The sequence below is a fragment of the Serinus canaria genome, chromosome 2, assembly GCF_022539315.1.
Source record: "Serinus canaria isolate serCan28SL12 chromosome 2, serCan2020, whole genome shotgun sequence".
In the NCBI taxonomy this organism is placed as follows: Eukaryota; Metazoa; Chordata; class Aves; order Passeriformes; family Fringillidae; genus Serinus; species Serinus canaria.
Window position 1 is genome coordinate 97,733,874 of NC_066315.1, and position 21,584 is coordinate 97,755,457.

The 21,584-nt window shown below is 35.5% G+C and overlaps 1 protein-coding gene across 1 annotated transcript in view; it reads right to left on the reverse strand.

Annotated features, from left to right (window-relative positions):
• The window catches only part of CDH7 (cadherin 7), an 81,173-nt gene that overhangs the window by 15,750 nt on the left and 43,839 nt on the right, over positions 1-21,584 (reverse strand). The window contains exons 4-7 of the mRNA XM_050971114.1: positions 17,548-17,667; positions 15,081-15,248; positions 13,572-13,759; positions 1,800-2,053 (exon numbers count right to left, since the gene is read on the reverse strand). Coding sequence (XP_050827071.1) covers positions 1,800-2,053; positions 13,572-13,759; positions 15,081-15,248; positions 17,548-17,667 — 730 coding nt within the window. The remainder of the gene's footprint in view (positions 1-1,799; positions 2,054-13,571; positions 13,760-15,080; positions 15,249-17,547; positions 17,668-21,584) is intronic.

The window sequence follows — 21,584 nt, forward strand, 5'->3', positions numbered from 1 at the left end:
CTGATCTTGAAATTTCAACATTTTCTGAGTTGTAAAAAATCTAGATTTTAATCAGTATCAATATAATCCAATGTTTGGAGGTTGGAATACTTATTTATAGATTAAAAGTTTAAACTCCTTAAACAGATCATGAAAAGTTTTATGTATTAATCCTCTTTAGCACATTCCAATTTTAGGTGAATCTGTCTCTGATGTATCAGAGCATATGTAGAACAGCTTTAAATTATACCATCTTTCAGTGCCTTTGACCATGTACATAACAGGTTCACAAGCACACATATAAATTCTCACTACTTTTCTTTTTTCCTCTCCCTCAAATTCCAAGAGACATTGAAGTAGAAAGAATCTTCAAGATGTTAGCAGGTGATATAATAATTTTTTATGCTGAAATATTAAAAATTAACCAGATCAAGACCAATAAACTCATCTTTATGTTTACAATAAGTCAAAACCATTCTGAGCATGGCCTGCATTAATGGAACTGTGTTTAAGCTTATTCTAAATTATTCTGGTAACCAAATATTATACACCAGATGCTAACATTAGTGCCAGAAAATACTGCCACAGCAAAGACAAATTTCACAAGTAAATCCATGCCAAACATTCATCTAGGACTTGTTTATACATGATAGGAATCAGCTATTTTGAATATGTTGCAAGTATATAACGAAAGAACACTTGCATCACCTCTAGGAGTGAAACATATGCTGTACTTTTGCAAAAGATCTCTGCTTTAGAAATTACACTTGAATCCCAAGTTCATTTTCAATGCATGAAAGGAAAGACTTAACATTACCAAAACAAACACCCAGAAAGATATTTCCTGTGTATGCCCTAAGTGAGCAATAAAAACAAATGAAACTGAGCACTAACTTTTGATTGTGTATGAGTTCCTCCCCCTGCAGGTGTTTAAATTCACTGAGTTTCTAGGTTATAACCATTACTCTCTAGATCCTCTACACGTTCCTTTGAGAATTAATATTACTACTCTGCATAAGTAAAATAACAAGTAGCTCATTACTGGTGTAGCTAAGGGGGTGAGTCGTTGCCCTTGAGCTCTGACCTTAGATACAGGCAAACATAAGATTGAGAATTTGAGTTCTTCTATGGTTTCTTAATGATTTTGAACATTATATTGTGGAAGGTTTGAAGGTTTTTCAGACACTGACGACAAAGGAAGAGGGCCTTGACAGTTTATGAATTTCCAGTGATCACACCTCTTCCCATTCAAATGGAAGATATTTGGCTGCAGCAAAATTTCAAAACCAAAAGCCTTTAACCATTCTGACTAGAACAGGATGCATCTTCATCCTGTCCACTTTCTCAAGCAAAGAATTTTTATGAATGCTTCCATGTGGGAATTTATGTCCTATTATGTTCTGATTCCTAGTGCACACAGACTATGAATCATTATTCAAGCATACATGTATAGTATAGATATAATTTTTGATACTGGTTGATTCAATAGAACATAACTTGTTATAGACAATAACAGACTCTTCCTAAGCTTAGAGAGTAATAAATATGAGCAATATTTTTAAGTGATTTCTTCCCTTTGGGATTCTAAAACAATGTCTTCTCTTTGTTTCACAGATATTGAAACTTTTTTTTTTTCCCCATAGATTCTGTAGTTCAGGTTATAAAGGTTAAACCATGCAAACTCATAGATCATCTGAATCTCCCTCTGCAAGGGAATAAAGCTTATTAATGACTTCCAGTGTAACCAAAGCCCCTCCCACCACAAGATGAACAACCTCAACGCAAAGGTCAAATACATTATGATGAACTCTTGCAATTACCTGACAGGACTATTTGATGCATCAGGATCATGGGCTGCTACAGTTCCAATGATAGTGCCAACCTTTGCTGCTTCGGACACCACCATGGAGTACAGACGTGAGGTAAACACGGGCGGCTCATCGACGTCCTCCACAATTATCTTCACTGTGGTCATATCACTGAAGGGCCCCAGACTCAGGAAACGAGGGTCAACATGCATATTGGCTGCTTCTATCCTCAAGGTATAGCTTGTCTTAGCTTCAAAATCCAGCTCCTATATACAGGCAAAATTTTTTGGAAATTTTATTATTCATTGATGTCGACGCAAAACTGTTTTGCGCAAAACTTTTAGCAAGTATAAAATCAAAATACCTTCATTTTATATTTACTTCAGTGTACCTTCATTTATACTTACTTCAGTATACCTTCATTTTATACTTACTTCAGTATACTGTTTGTACACAACCATTACTTTTGATGACAGACCATAGTTCATGGTTAATTTTTTAGCTTTCTCAAAACACTATTTGCAGTGTATCACTAGTGAATATTCTGTGATGACTTAAGCAAGAAAGATAGTTCTACCTTGTGAGTGAAACAAATTTATAAGATAACTGCATAACTTTCTGTAACTTCTGTGAGGACAAGATTCTCACTGATTATTTCACCATTGGAAATTAATACTTATTTTTGTCTTATTAATATTTTATCTAAGCTCAGGGCAAATACCATGTGACATACTAGCCAGATATAAGAATTCAATATAATTTATACAGGTTACTTAAAGGTGAAAATGTCTCATTCAGAAAATTGTTGTTGGGATTCTTTTCTGTTTTAAATTTCTTTTGAATTTATTGGTTTTTGCATAGTATTTGGATTGAACAAACAATCTTTTCTCCAAGCTCTTACAAATTTGTGTAGAAAATGTGACAATGACTTAAATTACACTGTTTATACCACAAGATTTTGTGCTAAGATAAAGTTTGGAGATTGTTTTGGTTTGTTTTGCTTACTAAGCAAAATACATGTAATTTTTTATGCCTCCTTCTGCTTTAATTTTCTTCAATGGAAATACAGTTTCTTTTCAAATAAATACTGCATTAGAATCAAAAAGTACCCCCCACAACGAATGAGACACCTATGATTTGAGGACATTTAGATTCTTTAGAAAGAAGAAAATTTTATTTGAGGAAAGAATAATTTTAGCACAGAGGCCATTACTGAAAGAAAGCATCAAGTTAATATTAGAACCTTTTAGCCTGTATCTATAATCTTAGTTTGTCAGTTTGCACCAAACATCCCACTAACTATTCCTTTGCAATTCCAAGTTTAATCATTAAAAACCAGCAGCAAAATACTGAAGCAGTTCTAAGGTTACAGTCTGGTTACTCAACTATATCTTCAAACTATAATTCCAAGTGTATAAAACAAATTAAAAATGTTTTTCTGCGGTTCTGCTACTGAATACATCACAGGGATCTGAGATGTGCTTGCAAATTAATCCTCCAGCATCTGCAAAACATTCCAATATTCACTCAGAGGAGCAGCAGAGGTGAAACACACATCTGTTGACCTACAAGGGCCTGAGTTCTTCATCCAGTTACAGTCGGATAAATCCCAAATGAGCATCTTAAAGTCAGCGATTATGTTGATGCGATAATACAGCTGCAAACAGTCTATATTCAAACATGAAAAATGAACTGCAGCACAACACACTCACAAAGGCACTGAACTTTCACAAACTCTGTGTGGCAGCAAAAGGCTTCTCCAAATGGGAATGCTTGTGATCCTCATATTATGCAAGCACTTACTTCTTGCATTGAATCAAAGCTGCAGTATCCACAGCTCTTGGAAAACAGATTGGCTGAAACAGAAAGTTTTTCGGGATACTGTTCCCTGTACTGGATACAACTGATCAATATTCATTATTAAAGCATATTTATTAGTTTTTTTTATTTTCATTTTGGTTTTGTATTTAAAGGACAGTACATGTGTTATGAAACAACCTCATAGCCATAATGCAAATTCAGTGTGATGTTGGAATGATGAAAATGCCTCAGAAACTTCATTCTGTGGTGATAACAACTAGGCAAGCGATATGACCAGATGAGCAGCAATGTTAAAGAGTGGGCAAATTCTTAAGACATCTTAAGGCATTTCATTATCTAATAAAAGCAAACTATTAATTAAAAAATTATGACCTGAAAGAACAGCATAGTAAATAAAGAAATGATAAGCCAAAAAATGTGAAAGGCAAAAGGCTAACATTTGTTGAACTAAAAAAAAACCCCAAAACCACAAAAAGTATTAAAACCAAAATTTCCCCTCAAAAAACAAAAACACTACCCTTTTGCAAACAGTATATTTTCAGTCAGAATGTACAAAATTATGTAGTGGAGAAAGGAAAGTTAGTTTATCCTCATGTATCTGTTGAAATTGGGTGGTTGAGATTACGGTGATACCTAATCAAACACTTGGAAATTTATCATGAGACTGCAGAAAAAATAGCTTGTTCTGATACACTAATTCCAACAGCACAGTCCTTCAAAGTAAAAAGAATTATGAACTTTCTGAATTAATAGGCAAAAATTATACCATATATGTAATTGGAAAAATTATATAAATTTTAATTTCATTTTAACAGGCTAGCACAAGAAAAAAGAAATGCTATTTAAATTAATTTTAAGACACTCCCATGTCTCTATATTGATTAAAGAAGACTATTTTAGATCTTTATTACGGGAAATCATAAAGAAGTGTTTTTTTCATGTGAAAATTTATCATGAAGGACTGTTAGACTAGTCACCAAAAATACATTCATGGGTAAAGTATTTCCTCATAGAAAAGGATGAAAAACTATCAATGGTGTGGATACATATTCTAAACAGTCTTACTCACTAAGTGCATGTTCAGCCTTCTATAATATGGCTGTGTACATCTGAGAAAAAACACCATAAGTTCCTTAGTGTGATTGCAGCAAAATTCTTCCAGGAAAGCTATCAGCTGGTGGTGCCTGCTTTTCACCAGTCGCTAGTAAGGGAATCTCAGTAACTGAAAGAAGTACAAATCTGCTCTTAGCAACATGAATCCTTTCGTAGGATTCCCTCAGATACATTCTGGTACCCAATGCTGCTGGTGGCATTCAAAATAGATAAGGATCCTTATTAAAAATAAATAAATAAATAAATTTTAAAAATTTAATCTAGGTACATATAAAGTAGAGACAGTGTTTAGAAGAGAGTAATTATGGATGGACAAATGGATTTTACAGCATCAAGTGATTTTATTGCAGTGGCAATAATGTTATTTTCAGTTCTTTCTAGCAGAGCCTGTCTTCTGTGGGGTGTGGCAATGTCTACAAAAGCAACAGTCATCATCCTCAATCTGCTGCTCTGAGATACACAACTTCAGATCCTGTGGGGAATACTGAGGTATCAATAAGAGTTTAAGGCAGAATATAATCTGGGAAAAACAAACAAAATATCTACGATATGATTAATGTGCAAGAGCTCTTGACCTGGAATAAATATTTCAACATTTCTTAGATAATGTAATGAAGAAATTGCATGCTACACACACTCATGAGAGACAGAGAAAGTGACCTGAAAAGATTTTCTTTTTTTTGTTTCTTCGTATCTAATTATCATTGGTGTCTGTTATACTGAGAGCATTGTTCAAACGGCTTTTGGATCATGCCTTCATTATTTCCTGCTATAACAAAAGCACAAAATTCCAGTGATAGAACACCAGGTTAACAGACTCCAAATTACTACATCAGTGGTGAAGGTTAAATGGACAACATATACTTCAGTCCTTCAGTACAGTGAGTAGAGCTTAGCAGCTTTATTAATATCTGTGCATTAGCATTATCTGATTCTATCCAGTGCAGGATCCATATCTTTCCTTTTGTGAGGACTGTCTATTTTTTTTTTGTTCTTTTCCTTTTAAGGGGTAAGAATTTTATCCCCTCTGAAGGAAATTGCAAAACAAGTCTTCTATTTTAGAGAGGCTGGATATAAAGTTATAACTCACAGAAAGCCCATTTTTATAATGTTCATTTTTATTGCATGGTAACTTTGTAATAATGTACTTTTCAGAGGTGAAAATCCCATTTTTAAGCCCAGTTGAGGTTTTATATTGAAAACTGCAGTACATCAAACAAATGCACACAATCTCTCAAAGGAACCAGGGAAGCTTCAAGTTCTTACATTGTAAACTCTGATATTGAATTGAAAGAAAAATTTCTAGCTAAGAAAAAAAATAAATGTTAACAGTAATGGAAAGATAGCTTTTCACTCAAAAGCTTATGCATAAACCCTCTCCTTCCCCCACCCCCATTTTATAATTGCCAATATTGCTTTTAGAACGAACTCTGGTTTTAAAATAATCTCTTAGCAGTCAGTTTCTATGAGAAAGTATGTTACAACAATATTTTTCCCTTTAACATGCATACCAGTTAGTGATATTGTGTTGGGGCTGTGTATTGAGGGTTGAAATGAAGGCAAAGGGAGCAAGAACTCTGCCATGGGAAATCTTAATGCTTGCCACTTTCTGCAGTAAGACATTGCAACACTCACTCCACAGAGTATTTAGGGGTCTTTGGTCCTTTTTTTCCCCCTCCCTTTAATCCACTAAAATCTCTCCATAGATTTCCAAATGCTTGAAACATGTCTCATAACGTTTCAAAAAGTCACATATGATACATAAAATAAAAATATACCTTGCAGCCTTTTTTATTATTAAATTACCATTACTACTTTAGGTACCAAATATTTGATAAATGTGTAGGTGGATACAGAGCATCACGTTTTTATCTTCAGAAATTTTGCTACTACGCTAATAATATTACTGAAGTCTAATTTTAGCCTGCAACTTTGTGGATAAAGTGAGATCATCTGTACCTAAATGATGCTTTTTTTAGTACACTATTTCTAGGAATAGTGGTTTGGAAATCAAAAGAAATAAGGTTTTGTGTATGTACAAACTTAGAAAGCAAAGCCAAGACTTCATTCATGTGAATTACAATTTGATTCTGTCAAAAATCAACATGAATCCATTTCAAAATTGTACATAGCTTTGCATGGACACTTCAGAATCTGTCATATTAAGTGACTGAATCATCATTTGCTTCCATAAATGTTTCTTCAATTCTAAGATTTGTACTGCAGAGGAAAATCTGACACATTTTTTAAAACTCCAATATATGCAGAAAAAACACACTTTTTCTCCAAACACCCTCAACACTGTGAAATTGAGTTATGCAAATGATCAGAGTCCTTACTAACGGAGCATTGATAGCAGTATGTAAATTACAAATGAAACCACAGGAAGGAATTGATCCTACTCTACAGATGGAGAACTGAGTCACAGTGTGAACGAAGACAAAATTTTGAGATACTTCTAAGAAATATAAATGCCTGATTCCTTTTCATAAACTCTACAACTTTTTTTTTTTTTTCTGAAAAGATCACATGAGATGGATGTATTCCTAAATCCAGCTTAAAGGCAACTTACACATCTAGTTTAGTTTTACGTTGGAATTGGCAGCTCATGGCTTCAACCCATGCACTCTTCACTGAGTTAAAAATTGGCCAGGCTCAGAGAGTTGGTAGTGACTGGAATTACATTCAGTTGCCATCCAACCACCAGTGGTGGTCCCCAGGGCTCAATGTTCAGTCCAGTCCTGTTTAATATCTATAAATAATTTGGATAGGGCGATCGAGTGCACCTCAGTAAGTTACAGACAACACTAAGCTGGGTGGGAGCCTGGATCTGCTGGAGGCCAGGAAGGCTCTGCAGAGGCATCTGGACAGTCTGGATCAATGGGCTGAGGTCAGTTCAACAATGAAAGTGCAGGGTTCTGCACCTGAGTGACAACAACCCCTGCAGTGCTACAGGCTGGGGGCAGAGTGGCTGGAAACCTGCCCATCAGAAAAGAACCTGGGAATGCTGATCATGAGCCAGTGTGGGCCCATGTGCCTCAGAAGGGCAATGATGGGATCAAAACCAGTGTGTCTGGAGGGACAAGGACAGCAGCTGGCCCCTGTACTTGGCACGGGTGACAACACACCTTGAGTCCTGTGTCCAGTTATGGGCCCCCACTCAGGAGGTGCTGGAGTGCAGGGAGAAGGGCAATGGAGATGGGGAATTGTCTGGACGATGAGTTGTGTAAGGAGTGAAGGAACTGGGGTTGTTTAGCCTGGAGAAAAGGAGGCTCAGAGAGAACATTATTTTCTACAACTACCTAAAAAGAGATTGTGGTGTGGTGGGGGTCAGCCTCTCCTCCCAGGTAACTAGGGATGGTACAAGACAGCACAGCCACAAGATGTGACAGGTAAAGGCTAAGGCTGGACATCACAAAGACTGCTTTTCACTGAAAGGGTACTTAAGCCTAGAAACAGACTGACCAGGGGACCATCATCCCTGGAAGTGCTCAAGAAATAACTGGATGTGCCACTATAGTTTAACTGACATGGTGGTGTTTGATCAAAGATTGAGCTTCATTAATTTGGAGGTCTCTTCCAACCTTAATGATGCTAGCTTATGTTTCTATTCTCTTCTATTCTGCTTTATTTTTTTAATTGCCACAGAGACTGTGCTACAGTGCAGGGATTAGACAAACTCACATTATTTGCAACATCAGAATTGCAGCGTGAACTGCGCTAAGCAGGATAAAAATAAGAAAGATTTTATTTTTCTTATAAAAATAAGAAAGTGAGAACTTTTCATTAATTTGTTAGTATTATTAACAAAAGAGAAAGTGAGTAAATAAAGAAGTAGGAAGATTTCCACAGGGACTTGAAACTGCTAGGCAACAAATTGTATGAATATAGTAGGTTACAGGAAAAGATCCTTATTAGCTTTCCTACCACTTTCCCACCCTTCATTTAAGCGGAGAATTTTACTTATGGGTCTCATTCACTTGTTATTTATAACAACTTCTGAAGAAACAGGAAAGACAAAGAAAAAGAAAGTCAAAATTTGTCTTCTAGAATTTTTCATTTCCTCTTTCAGGTAATGAAATGGCTGAAAATAGCCGTAAATTGATTTACACACTTTTACATACCATTGTAGATACATGCTGGATACATGTTTTGCATATGAAATTTGTTAATGTATTACAGAAGAGAGTAGGTTATTATTTTTAGTGCCAATTACCAAGTAAGTGGTTCAACACTGTTTTACTAGCTTCTGTCATTAGATGAAATAATAGCTTCTCTAATCTTACAAAAAAAAAAATTCTACCCAAACATAGCAGCTGTCACTATGTAAGCCATAAATTAATGAACAAAATTAGTCCTTGTCCCAAATATTTTTAAAATGTTGTGTGTGAAGCTTTTTTTTTTTTTTTTTTGTTTGATTAGTTTATTTTGGGTCCAGGTTTTTTTGGTGGGGTGTGGTGGGTTTTTTGCTTCAAAGGAACTTAAGCAACTTCCTGAAATATGTGAACTACTTATCTCATTCATTTAATTTTGATTCAAGTATCCTAACTGGGATGAAATAAAATAAGGTGTGAAGAGTATCTGAAAGCCCATAGGGCTGCAAACACTCCACAGTGATAGAAGCACACATGCTTCTTAGTTGTACTCCATAAGATGCAATACAATCCTACTCTTTACTCTTGGAAAGGACAAAGACCAAGGGGATAGAGACACAGAGAAAGCATTCTTCCCTTGTCTGCTTCCATGTGGTCAAGGGAGAAGTTACAGGAGTGCCAGACTATTGCCAAAATGTTATTTTGAGCTGAGGTTTAGTCTAGTGGTTAATCTACACAGACATTAGGCACCAGGTAGCAACAGTACTAGTGTGTCCAGGAACATGTCATCCCTAGTCCTGACATGGCTGCAAGAACTATGAGCAGAACCACCTCTACTACTCAGAAAACAGCACTGTTCTCAAAGTGCTATGAGAAAAATCCAGCCTGAACAAACTGTGCAAGCAAGAGAGATATCTGGGTTTATAGCAAGGCAGATGAGTTATAAGGGAAGGAAGACACTCCATATATTTCAAAGGAAATCACTATTAATAGTAAAAACAATTTTTTTTTCCACTGACTCATGATGTTATGAAATCTCTTTGTTGCAGGGTACAGAGAAGAAATGTGTTCAAACAGGCATGGAAAACAATCCAAAACAAAAAATTAAACACTCCCAAATCTGTTCACCAGTAATCTTGAGATACACCAAACCACATGACACTTTTCTCATTCTAATATTATGGTACTTGGTGTCTCTCTGTTTCAAACAAGATCATTTTCCTGCAATTTTTGCTCATCCCTGGGCATTTTCCTTTAATATCCCATAAAATGAATGCTGTGGAATAAAAACAAAAAAGAACACAAAAATCCCTCTTTACATGGTGAATTCTTAAATCTCACTTCTCTTCCTGCCATTTTCTTTTCTTTCTTACAAAAACTATCTTTTTTTAAATTTAATGCTATGTGTTAAAAGAAGTGTTAGTTTTGAGTGAGGAAGTCAACTTTCAAAGTTGCCTTGAAGTGGTTATCCTTCTAAAAACAGAATGCAAAATCCTCAGCTCGTGTGTGGAACTCGGATAACCAGGTGCCAAACTTTCTCCAACAACACCCAGCACAAAAATGAATGGAGAAGTGCCTTCAGCTGCTCAGTTACTGCTGGTGATTTTCGTGCCCAGCCTGCTGAGCTTTATGTACAATTGCAGCAGAAGCACACAAAACTAAAGCACCCATTTGCATTTAGAACCAGAGCGTGCCTTTTCATAAGTCTTTGCCTTGGCATTTTACTGCCTGACGTGTACACTAACGTGACATCTGAGCATATCAGTCATCAGAAGTTGAAAAGGATAGGCATGCATTTTGAGGCTGTTTCTCAATACCTCAGCTGATTTTAGGGCATGAAAAGGAGAAAGGTAATTGCACTCAGAGTACAGAACATCATGTGCTGGACAGTAAAATTTTTAGGCAGATTTTAGGCTACAAACTTAATTTCTTCCCTGATTTCTTACTAACGTGCACATTATCATGCAGAGATAATCTGACTCCATAGTGATCTGGCAGATAAGGCTCAGTGACTGAAACCTACTTAACCTGCATCTGCAGTTATTAATAATAGTCTTTAATTCAATTTATTCTCCAGAAGACAGAGCACTTGCCTAATATGTCCTGTGCTTCAGTACCTCACTTCTATCCTAGACAACGTTCTCTACAAGGCTGGCAGGGAAGGTCTTTGAGTGCTGGGAAAAGCACAAGGTTCCCTGGAGTCAAAATGAAAAGCTAAGGATATCCTGAGGTTTGGGAGGTGGTCCTCAGTGGGGAAAATCACCTTTGGGTATGTGAGGGCAGTCAATTTTCCCCACAGCAGAACAGCGCTGTGCTTTGCATTGGTAACTGGAAAGGCGTTGTCAACACGCCAGTTTTTGGCTACTGCCAAGCAGTGCTGGCACAGCATCAGTGCTGTCTCTCCAACATTTCCCACACAGATGGGCAAGATCTTGGGAGGAAGCACAGCCAGAACAGTAGACCCAAATGGACCAAAGAGATATTCCATGCCACAGGATGTCTGCCATAAAACCTAAGAGAAAGGTGGGGGTTGGAGTGGGAAAGTGGGCATTTCTTATTTACAACCTTTTCCTTCTGAAGCAACTTCTATTTGAACTGAAGCCCTGCTTCCTAGGAAGCAGCTGGGCATTTCCATAAGGAATAAGATCTTCTGGTTTTTTGCTTTGCTTGGCATGCATGTGACCTTCAGTTTTGCTTTCAGAAACTGCTCTCATTGTAAACCACAAGGTTCTCTTCACCTTATTTTCTCACACTATCCTGCTGAAGGGGGTGGGGGGGTGATAGACTGGCTAGGTGGGCACCTTGCACTAGCCAAGGACTATCTACCACACAGAGGATCTGAAGTCAAAAATAGTAGGAAAATTAGAGAAAAGGTCTAACACTGCAGAGAAAGAAGTCTGAATTCTTGTGTCAAAATATAGCAGAATGTAGTTATAAAAGTTAATAGCAGATTAGACCATTTGATAGAGTCAAAAATTTGTACCCTTTTGATGTAGTTGAACAGCTATTCCATAGAGCACTTCTCTGGACAAATATTCAGTAGTGAAAAATCCAGTTCAGCTCCCTAGCTAAAATTATTATAGAAATAAAAAATGTCAATTATTTGGTCCATTGTATAGCACTGAAACCAGGCTACTCCAAGAACAGATACTATGACTACAAAGCTGTAATAAAAAAAAAAATTTAGAAATGAACTCACCAATTCTCATATTAGATCTCTGAATACCCTGACAGATTCAGTGTTGCTCACTGTGGCACTGGTAAATGTTTTCCCTCTAGGATAGGCACATTTCTCCCAAATCCTTGCCCAAAAACTTTAAATGAGCAAACTGAAGGAGGCACACTGAATTTGGCTGTTGAACAGAAAGACTACTAACTTTTCATCACTTGTATTTCAAATGTGCTAAGCAGAAGTACATTTTGTAGGAAGCCTAAGATGGATGTTTTTTCCTTGAAAAAAGATTCACATTACACATATTATGATCTTTCAAGGGTGAACACACTTCATTTGCTGTGACATCTATGGATGATCACCACTTCATAACAGGTGTTTAGGCCATCAGAGAGTAAGCCCATTGCTTTGCAACAACTTGCACTCTTAACTTCTTTCAAAGAGAAATATAACTGAAGATTTATATTGATAGAAGAAGAAATTGTTACACCAGAGAAGGGAAAAAAACCCCAACACAAAAGACAAAAAAGTACCCCAGCCGATAGGTGAAGTTTACAAAGATTAAAGACTATGCAGGGAAAAAAAAATCTGTTCTGGAATAATACTAAGTACAAACATAGATCCTTGTTTGGAAACATGGGTAGATGTATTCTGAAATGCCAAGTCATTCCCACATTTTAAGGATTTTAAATTTCTGAGGAATCCATTCGCTGCAGGTAGCTGGTTAAGCAGCTGCAATGGGAGCTGCAGGCTGAGCTCTGGGTGGGAAGCCCAAGCCATGAAATATCAACCTTTGCATAACAAAGGTCACAGGGACCTTGCCAAGCACTCACACATTAGAGTAGGAAATTTTATGAGAGATTCTTCCAAGGTGTTGTATTTCTTTTATTGTTCAAAAACTTTAAACTTTCTTGAAAAATATTTGAGCACATTATTTTGTTTTTAAAAGGGTAGTCTAAAATGTGTTGTAGTAAAGTGAGAAAGCTTAGTTTTAATAACTTTATATCAACATGATCTTTCAATTTCATAATGCTTTCTAACCACACATGTAGAAATCTATGAAGAAAAAAATACTTATTTAATTTTTTCAGGGTTTTTAAAATAATATTTTAAATAATACATGATCTTGTAAACCTAATACTTTTACTGTTATATAACTTTTAATTAATAATGGGTGCTTTCTGAATAGTACCTCCTCAGCCAAAGACATCCAGATAATTACTTTTAAAGTTAATTTCAGAATCCAATTTTTATTTGGAGCTTCCATTTTTGCTGCAAGATATACTTACACACTTTCTACTATTTAATACAAAGTCAAATGAGACTAAAGTTTAGATTCCCATTCAAATGCAAGGCTTTAAAATGTACACCTCACAAAAATACAGGCCTTATCAAAGAAAATGCAGAATATTTTTCAGCATAAGTCATTAAAAGCCTCAAAATCACACAGTCAAGTCAAGATTAAATGTACCAATGGCAATATTTACAGCAGACAAGGCTCTTAGGAACAAAAGCTCATACTCTCATTACCTGCCCCTATCTTGAAGAGTTCCAAACAGAATCAGTGGGTAAAATCAGACTCACCTTCTGAATAGTTATGATTCCCTCCTGGGTGTCTTTGTCAACAGAAACTTTGAATACTCCCAAACCATCACCATCCACAATCTTGTACTCCATTTCAGCATTAGGTCCAATATCTGCATCTGCAGCTTTTATTCTGGCCACCACAGAAGCCACTGGCAAAGACTCTGGGACATTATATTGATATGATCCTGCAAAATTTAAAAATTTAATGAATTCAGAGTCTTCTGGGACTGAAAGCAAAAAAACAAAAAAATCCTAGCTTTCTTAAATCTACATTCCTTTAAATCCTGTGCCTGAACATTTACTCAGGCTACAAGAAAATATTCTTCAGTTTTGAAACCGAATTGCCCTTTTTGCCAGGTTTTCTTTGTCAAAGACTCTAAGTACAACAAGCATAACTTCTTCATATGACAAGAGAAGCACAAAGCAAAGATGCAAAAATAAAACTCAAGACTTAAATGCAAATCATGATGTGAGTCCCTGATAATGCAGTTTTAGTTTGAGGAAAGAAAAGCAAGTAAATAAAATAATATCAATATAAAAATGTAATATTTTATAGTTTATATCTTGATTAGGCAGTTCACAATCTGAATATCATTAGAAATTATTATATAATTATTTCTGTAACGGAAAATGTACCATTTTGGGAATTCCAGCTTTTTAATTCAAGCATAAAATGATATATATGCTGTCAAAAGGGCATCAGAGTGCATTCTGTAGCCAATAACACCCTCACCTTCAAAAACAACTTCAGTTATTCTATTATTATTTCAAGCAGTTGCTGGCTTGAAAGAACAGGAAATCTATTATGTACAGACCTATTTTTTCCATTGTTGGAGGTGAGGCTGGAGCTGACATGAATATATCCTTCACATTACTTTCTATGTTACCACGTTTTTGTTTTTATTTTCTTTTTACTAATAAAAAAGCACCCCAAACAGAGCACTATGAATAAACTGAGCTCTTCTGGTTTGAGCATACAAATGTGAGCTCCTTTCTTTAGGTTAGGATGAGAGCCACCTTGGTCAAAGAAACCAAATGGAGGGAAGATGACTTCCCAGCTTTTTGGTATTTAACTCTTTAGGAAACACTGTAAGCACGTGACAGTGCCGAAGGAATACAAAGGATTAAGGGTCAAATAAAAGAATTCTGAGGTCTAACTGGAAAGACATAAACATCTACTAGGATATATTTTTTTGTTTATTTATTCACAGAGAGGAAGTAAAATACATTAATAAAAGTCCCTGCTGGTGTATGCCATTTCAACTGATCTGGTATGCATGAGGCAAAGAAAAACAATGCTTACTCAACAACAACAACAACAACAGCAGGAGCAATAATAAAAATAATAATCAGAATCATAATAATATTAATAACGTAGTCTTTCAGTCGGTGTTTAAGAACTTAATATAGAAAGCAAGCACTTTTTGTTTAGAAATAGCACAGTGTGTAAAGAAAACAGCAGTTTAGGAATAATATTACAAGTCACCTATTGACAAAGTAACTTACTGCGTGGAAAGCGGGGCGGGTTGTCATTAACATCAGTCAGGGTGACAGTCACAGATGTAGTCCCTGACAACCCCCCATTCTGCCCAACCATGTCCTTTGCTTGGATAACTAACAGGTACTGGTCCTTGGCTTCTCTGTCCATATTCGGAAGGGCAGTCTTGATAACACCTGCAGAAAGACAAGGTGTCAAGGATCACACAAGCAAAAATACGCTGCTCTAAAAGCTGAGTTTGCCTTTGAAAGGTAACAGCAGATCAGTGATTGCAGCAAGAGTGGAATGAATTAATTCCAACGCCAATATAACAGGGTTTGACCAGGAGTTGCACTGACATAAGCTTATTTTAAATAGTCACCAAACCCACTAATTTTTATTTACTGGGTAATGCAGTGCATGATTGTGTTATTCAAGTATCTTCTCCCTGAACCAGTCATCAAAATGTCTTTGGCAACACTTCCTTCCCTGGAAAATGTAATCTTCTGTATTTGATTACCCACTCTTTTAGAGCTAGGAAGAACAGAATATTCTGCATTCATTTTTTAAATTCTAAGGTCAAGATTCATTTCACTATCTTTTGGATACCCATTCAAGGCATTAACTCTTACGAATACTGATAACATGCCACACTTTGCAGATATATGAAATTACCTTATTTTGCCATATATTGGGTTTACCAATATCTACTTCTAAAACATTAGCATAATTAAGATATGTTTTTATTTAGCAATTAAATACTTAAATATCTGAAGTAGTTTTTGTTATGTCCATTTGATCTGCATAATTAATAATTTGTAATTAACTGACATGAAATGAAAACTAGAAGAAAATTCTGTGTTTCATTCTTTCAGCTCTGCTGATATACATCAAAAAAATAAATACGCCTTCTCAAAACATGATGATTTTATGAATATTTCATGCCCAGAACATAATACAGCTGCTAACCCTGATTTCCAGAGAGGCAGCCGTTTGCTCCTCCAGCACTTAGTGTCAGCAGTAAAAGAAACATAAACAAACTAAATAAAGAAGAGGCACATTGGGACACGTACCTCTTCATCTGCTATTTGTTGAATGTTAGCTTAGAGTTTTATTTCTTTTTTTCCCTTATGAATGTTGGACTTGCCATTAATCACCTTTGCGTTGAAACATTTATTTTACCCACAGACTGCCTGGCACTATTTCACCCATTTTACAAGATGTGTAAAAATATAATTAATATACAATTTAATAATGTTATTGTTTCTACCTTGTTTTTCCTGGCATGCTGGTTTTTGTGTCATAGTTAAATTACTAGGCAAAGTTACCTAATCATTTGGAAGCAAACTGTCATGCACACAGGAAATCTGAGTATCATATCAAAGTGATTAAAATGTATGCAAACATTTCAGTCTGAATTCTTCAAGATTTTTATTTAGCAGAAACTACCATGTTATTTTTCACTGGCTGCCTGTAGCCATCATCACAACATACATGGTACATAAGCTCACATGGAGAGGGAAAAAGAGAAACAGAGAGAAAACCACTATGAACCATACTCATTGGAGGGAAAAGGACAGTGCTATATATCCCTGCTGAGCATGGATCTGTTGCAATACGGATATAATTATAGTAGTTATTTCTGCAAATTTAGATGCTGTTAAACAGACTGTGACTTTTTGGTCACAATATTGGGACTCAGGTCTGATTCGCATCACAGATTGTTTATAATTAAAAGGGTGATATTTTTTCTCTTTTGTCTCAGCTTGGTTATATCCAAAATGAAGATTATAACTCTTGTCCTGGAAAGTGTAAGTGAAGGCTCAAGCACTAAATTGAAATGAGCAGAGCAAAAAACTACTTTCCTTCATTATGAAAAATATAGCAGAATGGGTAATATTTATTAAACTAACAGAAGATTAAATCTTGCATTTGGTTGTGGCTTTAAAATAACAATAAAATTTAAAGAAAATTATAAAAACAAAATTTCACCAGCAATATGATTTGAAAGTGGCAGCACAATATTATATCTGAGAAACATAAGAAGCATAGTGTTTTCTTCTTCAAATTAATAAAGAAGGGATTCATTTTCCACAACTAAACTTCACTTTGAAAAGTGGAATGGAGAGTAATTGAGCCTTAAATATATTCTTATACAACCTGGCTATGTGACATTTCGATATTTTTGAAATATGATAAAATGTTCAATGAATTTTGAAACTTTCACTGATAAAATAGATGACAATGGCAGCAGACCAAGTAGCTGGTAGATTGAAAAGATAATAAATTCTATTCTATTCCAGCAAAGTCTCTTTATTACATAGCTCAGACATGTGGCTTTCATAAACCTATTCTAAATAATAAGAGATTAAAATATCAACAAAACTCGAATATATTCAATTAACAAAGAGGTCATATTAAAAAGTTTCTAGCAAGTTTTTATGCACATTTTTCTCTTTTTCTCAGCATTACTGCAAAGGGTTTATGTAAATTTACCTGTTTTGGGCTCCACAGAGAAGTAAGGCTGTCCTTGCAATATGCTGTAAACCACTCGAGCACTGTTGCCATAAGTAGGATCATCTGCATCAGTAGCTGTCACTTGAACCACAGAAGTACCTGTAAAATGTTTGAGGGACTGTTGCACATGAAAGATAGAAAAATCAGAACTACACTTACTCTATATGCTGTGCCAGAACATATCTGGAACAGTGTGAGGTGGCTTTTCACAACTGTTCATCATTTCCATGCTGACTCTGTTTACTGTATCAGGTTCTATTTGTAAACTGATAGTACCAGCTACTATAGAATTCCATCTTCCCAAATAGTCACAAGCATTGACTCACAGCAGTAAAAAAACATCTCACTCATTAGCTCCTCCTCTCCATCTCTGCCTTTGCCTGGTGGAGGATATGTCAGCAAAATTTCAGTAATGATGGTGAAGCCTGAAGTCTTTTCGAGTATGAAATGCAGTAGCAGTAGTTTTCCTTTTAAGAGAAGTCTGCTTGCTGAAATTGTAGCAACTCATTAGAAATTCAAGCGTACATACTTATGTTTTAAAAATTTTGATAAATGTACATAAAATTATTGTTAGCCTATAAAATTATTTACTGCTTCATAAAGAGTTTCTTTCTTAGCTCAGAGAAAACCTGGTGAAAGTGGTATCTAAATGCCTTTAAAAAGTAATAAGTTCCCTCAATAATCTAAATTATTAATTTCTTTCAATGTATCTGCAATATCATTTGTGGTAATCTATTGTGGAAAGGTTTCTTGAGCAAAAAATGTCTCTATTTTAACAGGAATAAGAAAGAAAAATTTGTAACGGGCTAGCAAGAAGGTTATGTTTTGTGAGGGCCTCATTCTGCATCCAGCTCCTATTCATTATGTTCTCCATGTCAATTCCCATTTGTTTTGTTCTAGACAACAGCTTTCATGGTGTATGCTGAGAGCAGAATAAAATAACACTTGGAGCCAGGGCCTTGGCCATGGTCATCATCCTGTGATAGACAGAAAAGATTATTTTTTCTCACTGGCAGATTGTCTGTAACATTCAGACCTTCCATTGAACAGCCCAGAGACCCATTTGGAGGTGAGATTGCAAATTACTATTGTATCAATTTGGCAGATGCCCAGTAAAGTTCTTGAAGAGAAGACCAGATTGCTTCATAGACTTTATTTAGACACACAATTAGAGAAAAATATTTGCTAAACACAATGTTCATTTTCTGAAAGGACATCTTTTTGACATGTGAAAATGAGACCAGCAAGCCTTGAAATCACTTTTTAAGAATAAACTGCAATAGCAAGTATCCAGGATGAACTTAACATAAATAGTATTCTGGTCAGTCTTACTTGGAATTTTCAAGAAATGGGATAAAGCTCTGAAATTCTTTTTATCATATACAGTATACCACCCATCCATTTTCCTCATCTTTTCCATTCTCAGTTAAGTAGAACATCATAAATGGAGCCTAGGACTAGGTTGAAAGTTTGGAAAAAGGATTAAGTGCAGCCCTCCATAAAATGGAACAGATTGCAAAGGATGGGTCCTGCTTGAAAGAATTCTAACCAGAAATTAGCATTTGTAAAACAAATTTATTGAGGTTATGGCTTAATTAGCCCACATTCCTGATCTCCATTCCTGAAGTATCCATGACAAATTAGTATGGTTGCAATTCTATTTAAATGCAATTTTTCTGTCTTGTGACTGGTCTAATATTTTTGGACAGGGAAAAGGTTCTTCCCAACCTGAAATTTTGCATGCAACTATTAAGTAAATGGAAAGTTTAAAAAAAAGATTGCTAGTTAATTCATCAAGTCATTAATCAGTTTTGGGACATAAATAGATCCATTTTCTGTTCACCAGTAACTAAGAGCTTTGATTCAGGATGTCAAACTGATTTTACAGACTACTCTATGATGTAATTTCATACAGGGACCTATTTTAAACTTGCCAAAGTCTATCCAGCTTTTGAGAACAAGGGTATCATAATGACTGTTTGACATCCTGTGTTCTTTGTGCAAGCCAGGCTTACCACATTTACAAAGTCACTAAGCCCTGCCAATGAAGCTTACAATGTCTGCAAATATTGGCAAAAGTGCTTATAAACCTCTCACACAGTTATGTCTTTCCCCCTGCTCTTGCTGCTTTCAAGGGCCCCAGACCAATACAAGATCAAAGAAATTACAAGCTCTGCAATCTCAGCACAGACACTTTCAAAATGCTGCAAGTTTAGAAGCGCTTGTTTGCTGTAAAAATCTATTGATGTAGCAAACAAACCCTCTACATTCCAGGAGATGAATAAAGTCATTATCCAAATTTGATTGTGTCTCTCCTAAAACACATGAATCCTTTAGAAAGAGGTGGGTTTTATGTAGAAATTCTAATATCAAATCTTTTTGTGATAATTTCATTTAAATGTAATCAGTAACCAAAAAGCAATGATACTTTCCAGTCCCTCTGTGCTAATCAACTTCTTCTAAACATCAGTGGGGGAAAGATCTAAAACCCATGATATTGTCATTATTTTTTTGTTAATTGCACACACACACAAAAAAAAGATCTTTTAAAGCCCCATGCTGAGAGATTTCTGCACCACATTTTTTTTCAAGAATATGCAAGATAACAGAAGGTATTCTAATTATGTGAAAATTCCTATGTGTAGGAAATCTGTTCCAAGGAAACAAAATGCACAGAAAGATCTGTATTTGAGGATTTCCAGAGATTTTTTTCCAGAAGAAGCAGATTGCTCTTGAAGAACAGGAATACCTTCAGAGTAGGATAACTGCCATGTACTGCTGTTCTAATCTCTCTGCAATGGATTGATTGATGTTAAACTAAAATACTTCCTTCCCTTTAAAAAAAAAACCCAAATCATAAAGTTGTGGGGATACTTATGGATAGTAAATAAATCTAAAAGTGTGAGGAAAAATGGGTGGTTTCATTGTAGTTCCAAGTACATCTCCTCAGAAGAGTTTGTGTTGCTGCACTGAAATTGTCTTCCTTGTGCCTGTGAATGCTTTGCCTTACCCTCCAGCAGAGACAATCAGCCGCCATACCTGCACCCAAGGTTAGGACTTACAGGTGACAGGGACAGCTAACGAATGGTACCACATCTTTATTCCATTCAACAAAATGAGTGTTCCAATAAATCTTGTTTAATCACCACTGTTAAGAGTCCTGGATTCCAAGTGCAGACAGGACACTGACTCTACCCCAAACTTTCATTACTGTCTTAATATAAACTGTGGCTTTGCAACTATAACTTAAAACATTAGTTACAGCTATTGCTTACAAAATATTACTTTGTGTATTTTGTACAGGTTGAAAAAAATAAGCATGTGTTATTTATTTAAAAAATAGCTTTCTCTTTTAAGTATGGATTCCTCCAAAATTATTTTTCTCTACAGTTAGGTCTTTTTAACAAAACTTGGATATTAGTTCATTAAAAGGAATTCTACATGTAGCAACATAAACTTTTCAAGCACTTGTAGCCAGTACTGAGAAAAAAATCTGTGCTGCTTATCAAAGTGTTCCATGTAATTCTTTTCTTGATAGTAGTTAGTTACAGACTTAATTTTGTGTGACTGGTACGGATTCCTGGTTTTATTTTCCAGAATTTTTAAGATATTTTCTAAGATAATATTTACTGGATATTGATGAAGATTACAAAATAACAATAATCTCAGAATTTGACCTATTAGCTCTTATATTAAGGTAAAAGGATGGGAGGATATTTGCAGAGAGGACCTTGTATTTAGAATGCTTTTTGTACTTAAATTTAGCCAAGTCAAGGCTCAACAATGCTCCTGACACACTGCAGAGATAAACCTTTTCTGTGATAGGAAGAGAAAAAGCTAAACTGGTTGCTGAAAACTGAGTTGGAGATCCTTCAAAGGGATCAATTTTGAATCTCTAAGTGTATTGTTTTAGAAACATCTACAGAGCTTTTTAGAAAGCTTGCTAGTAACTTGAAGGATATTTTACGCAAATAATATTTGAATATTTCAAATAATTTTTTGAAAATAATATTTAA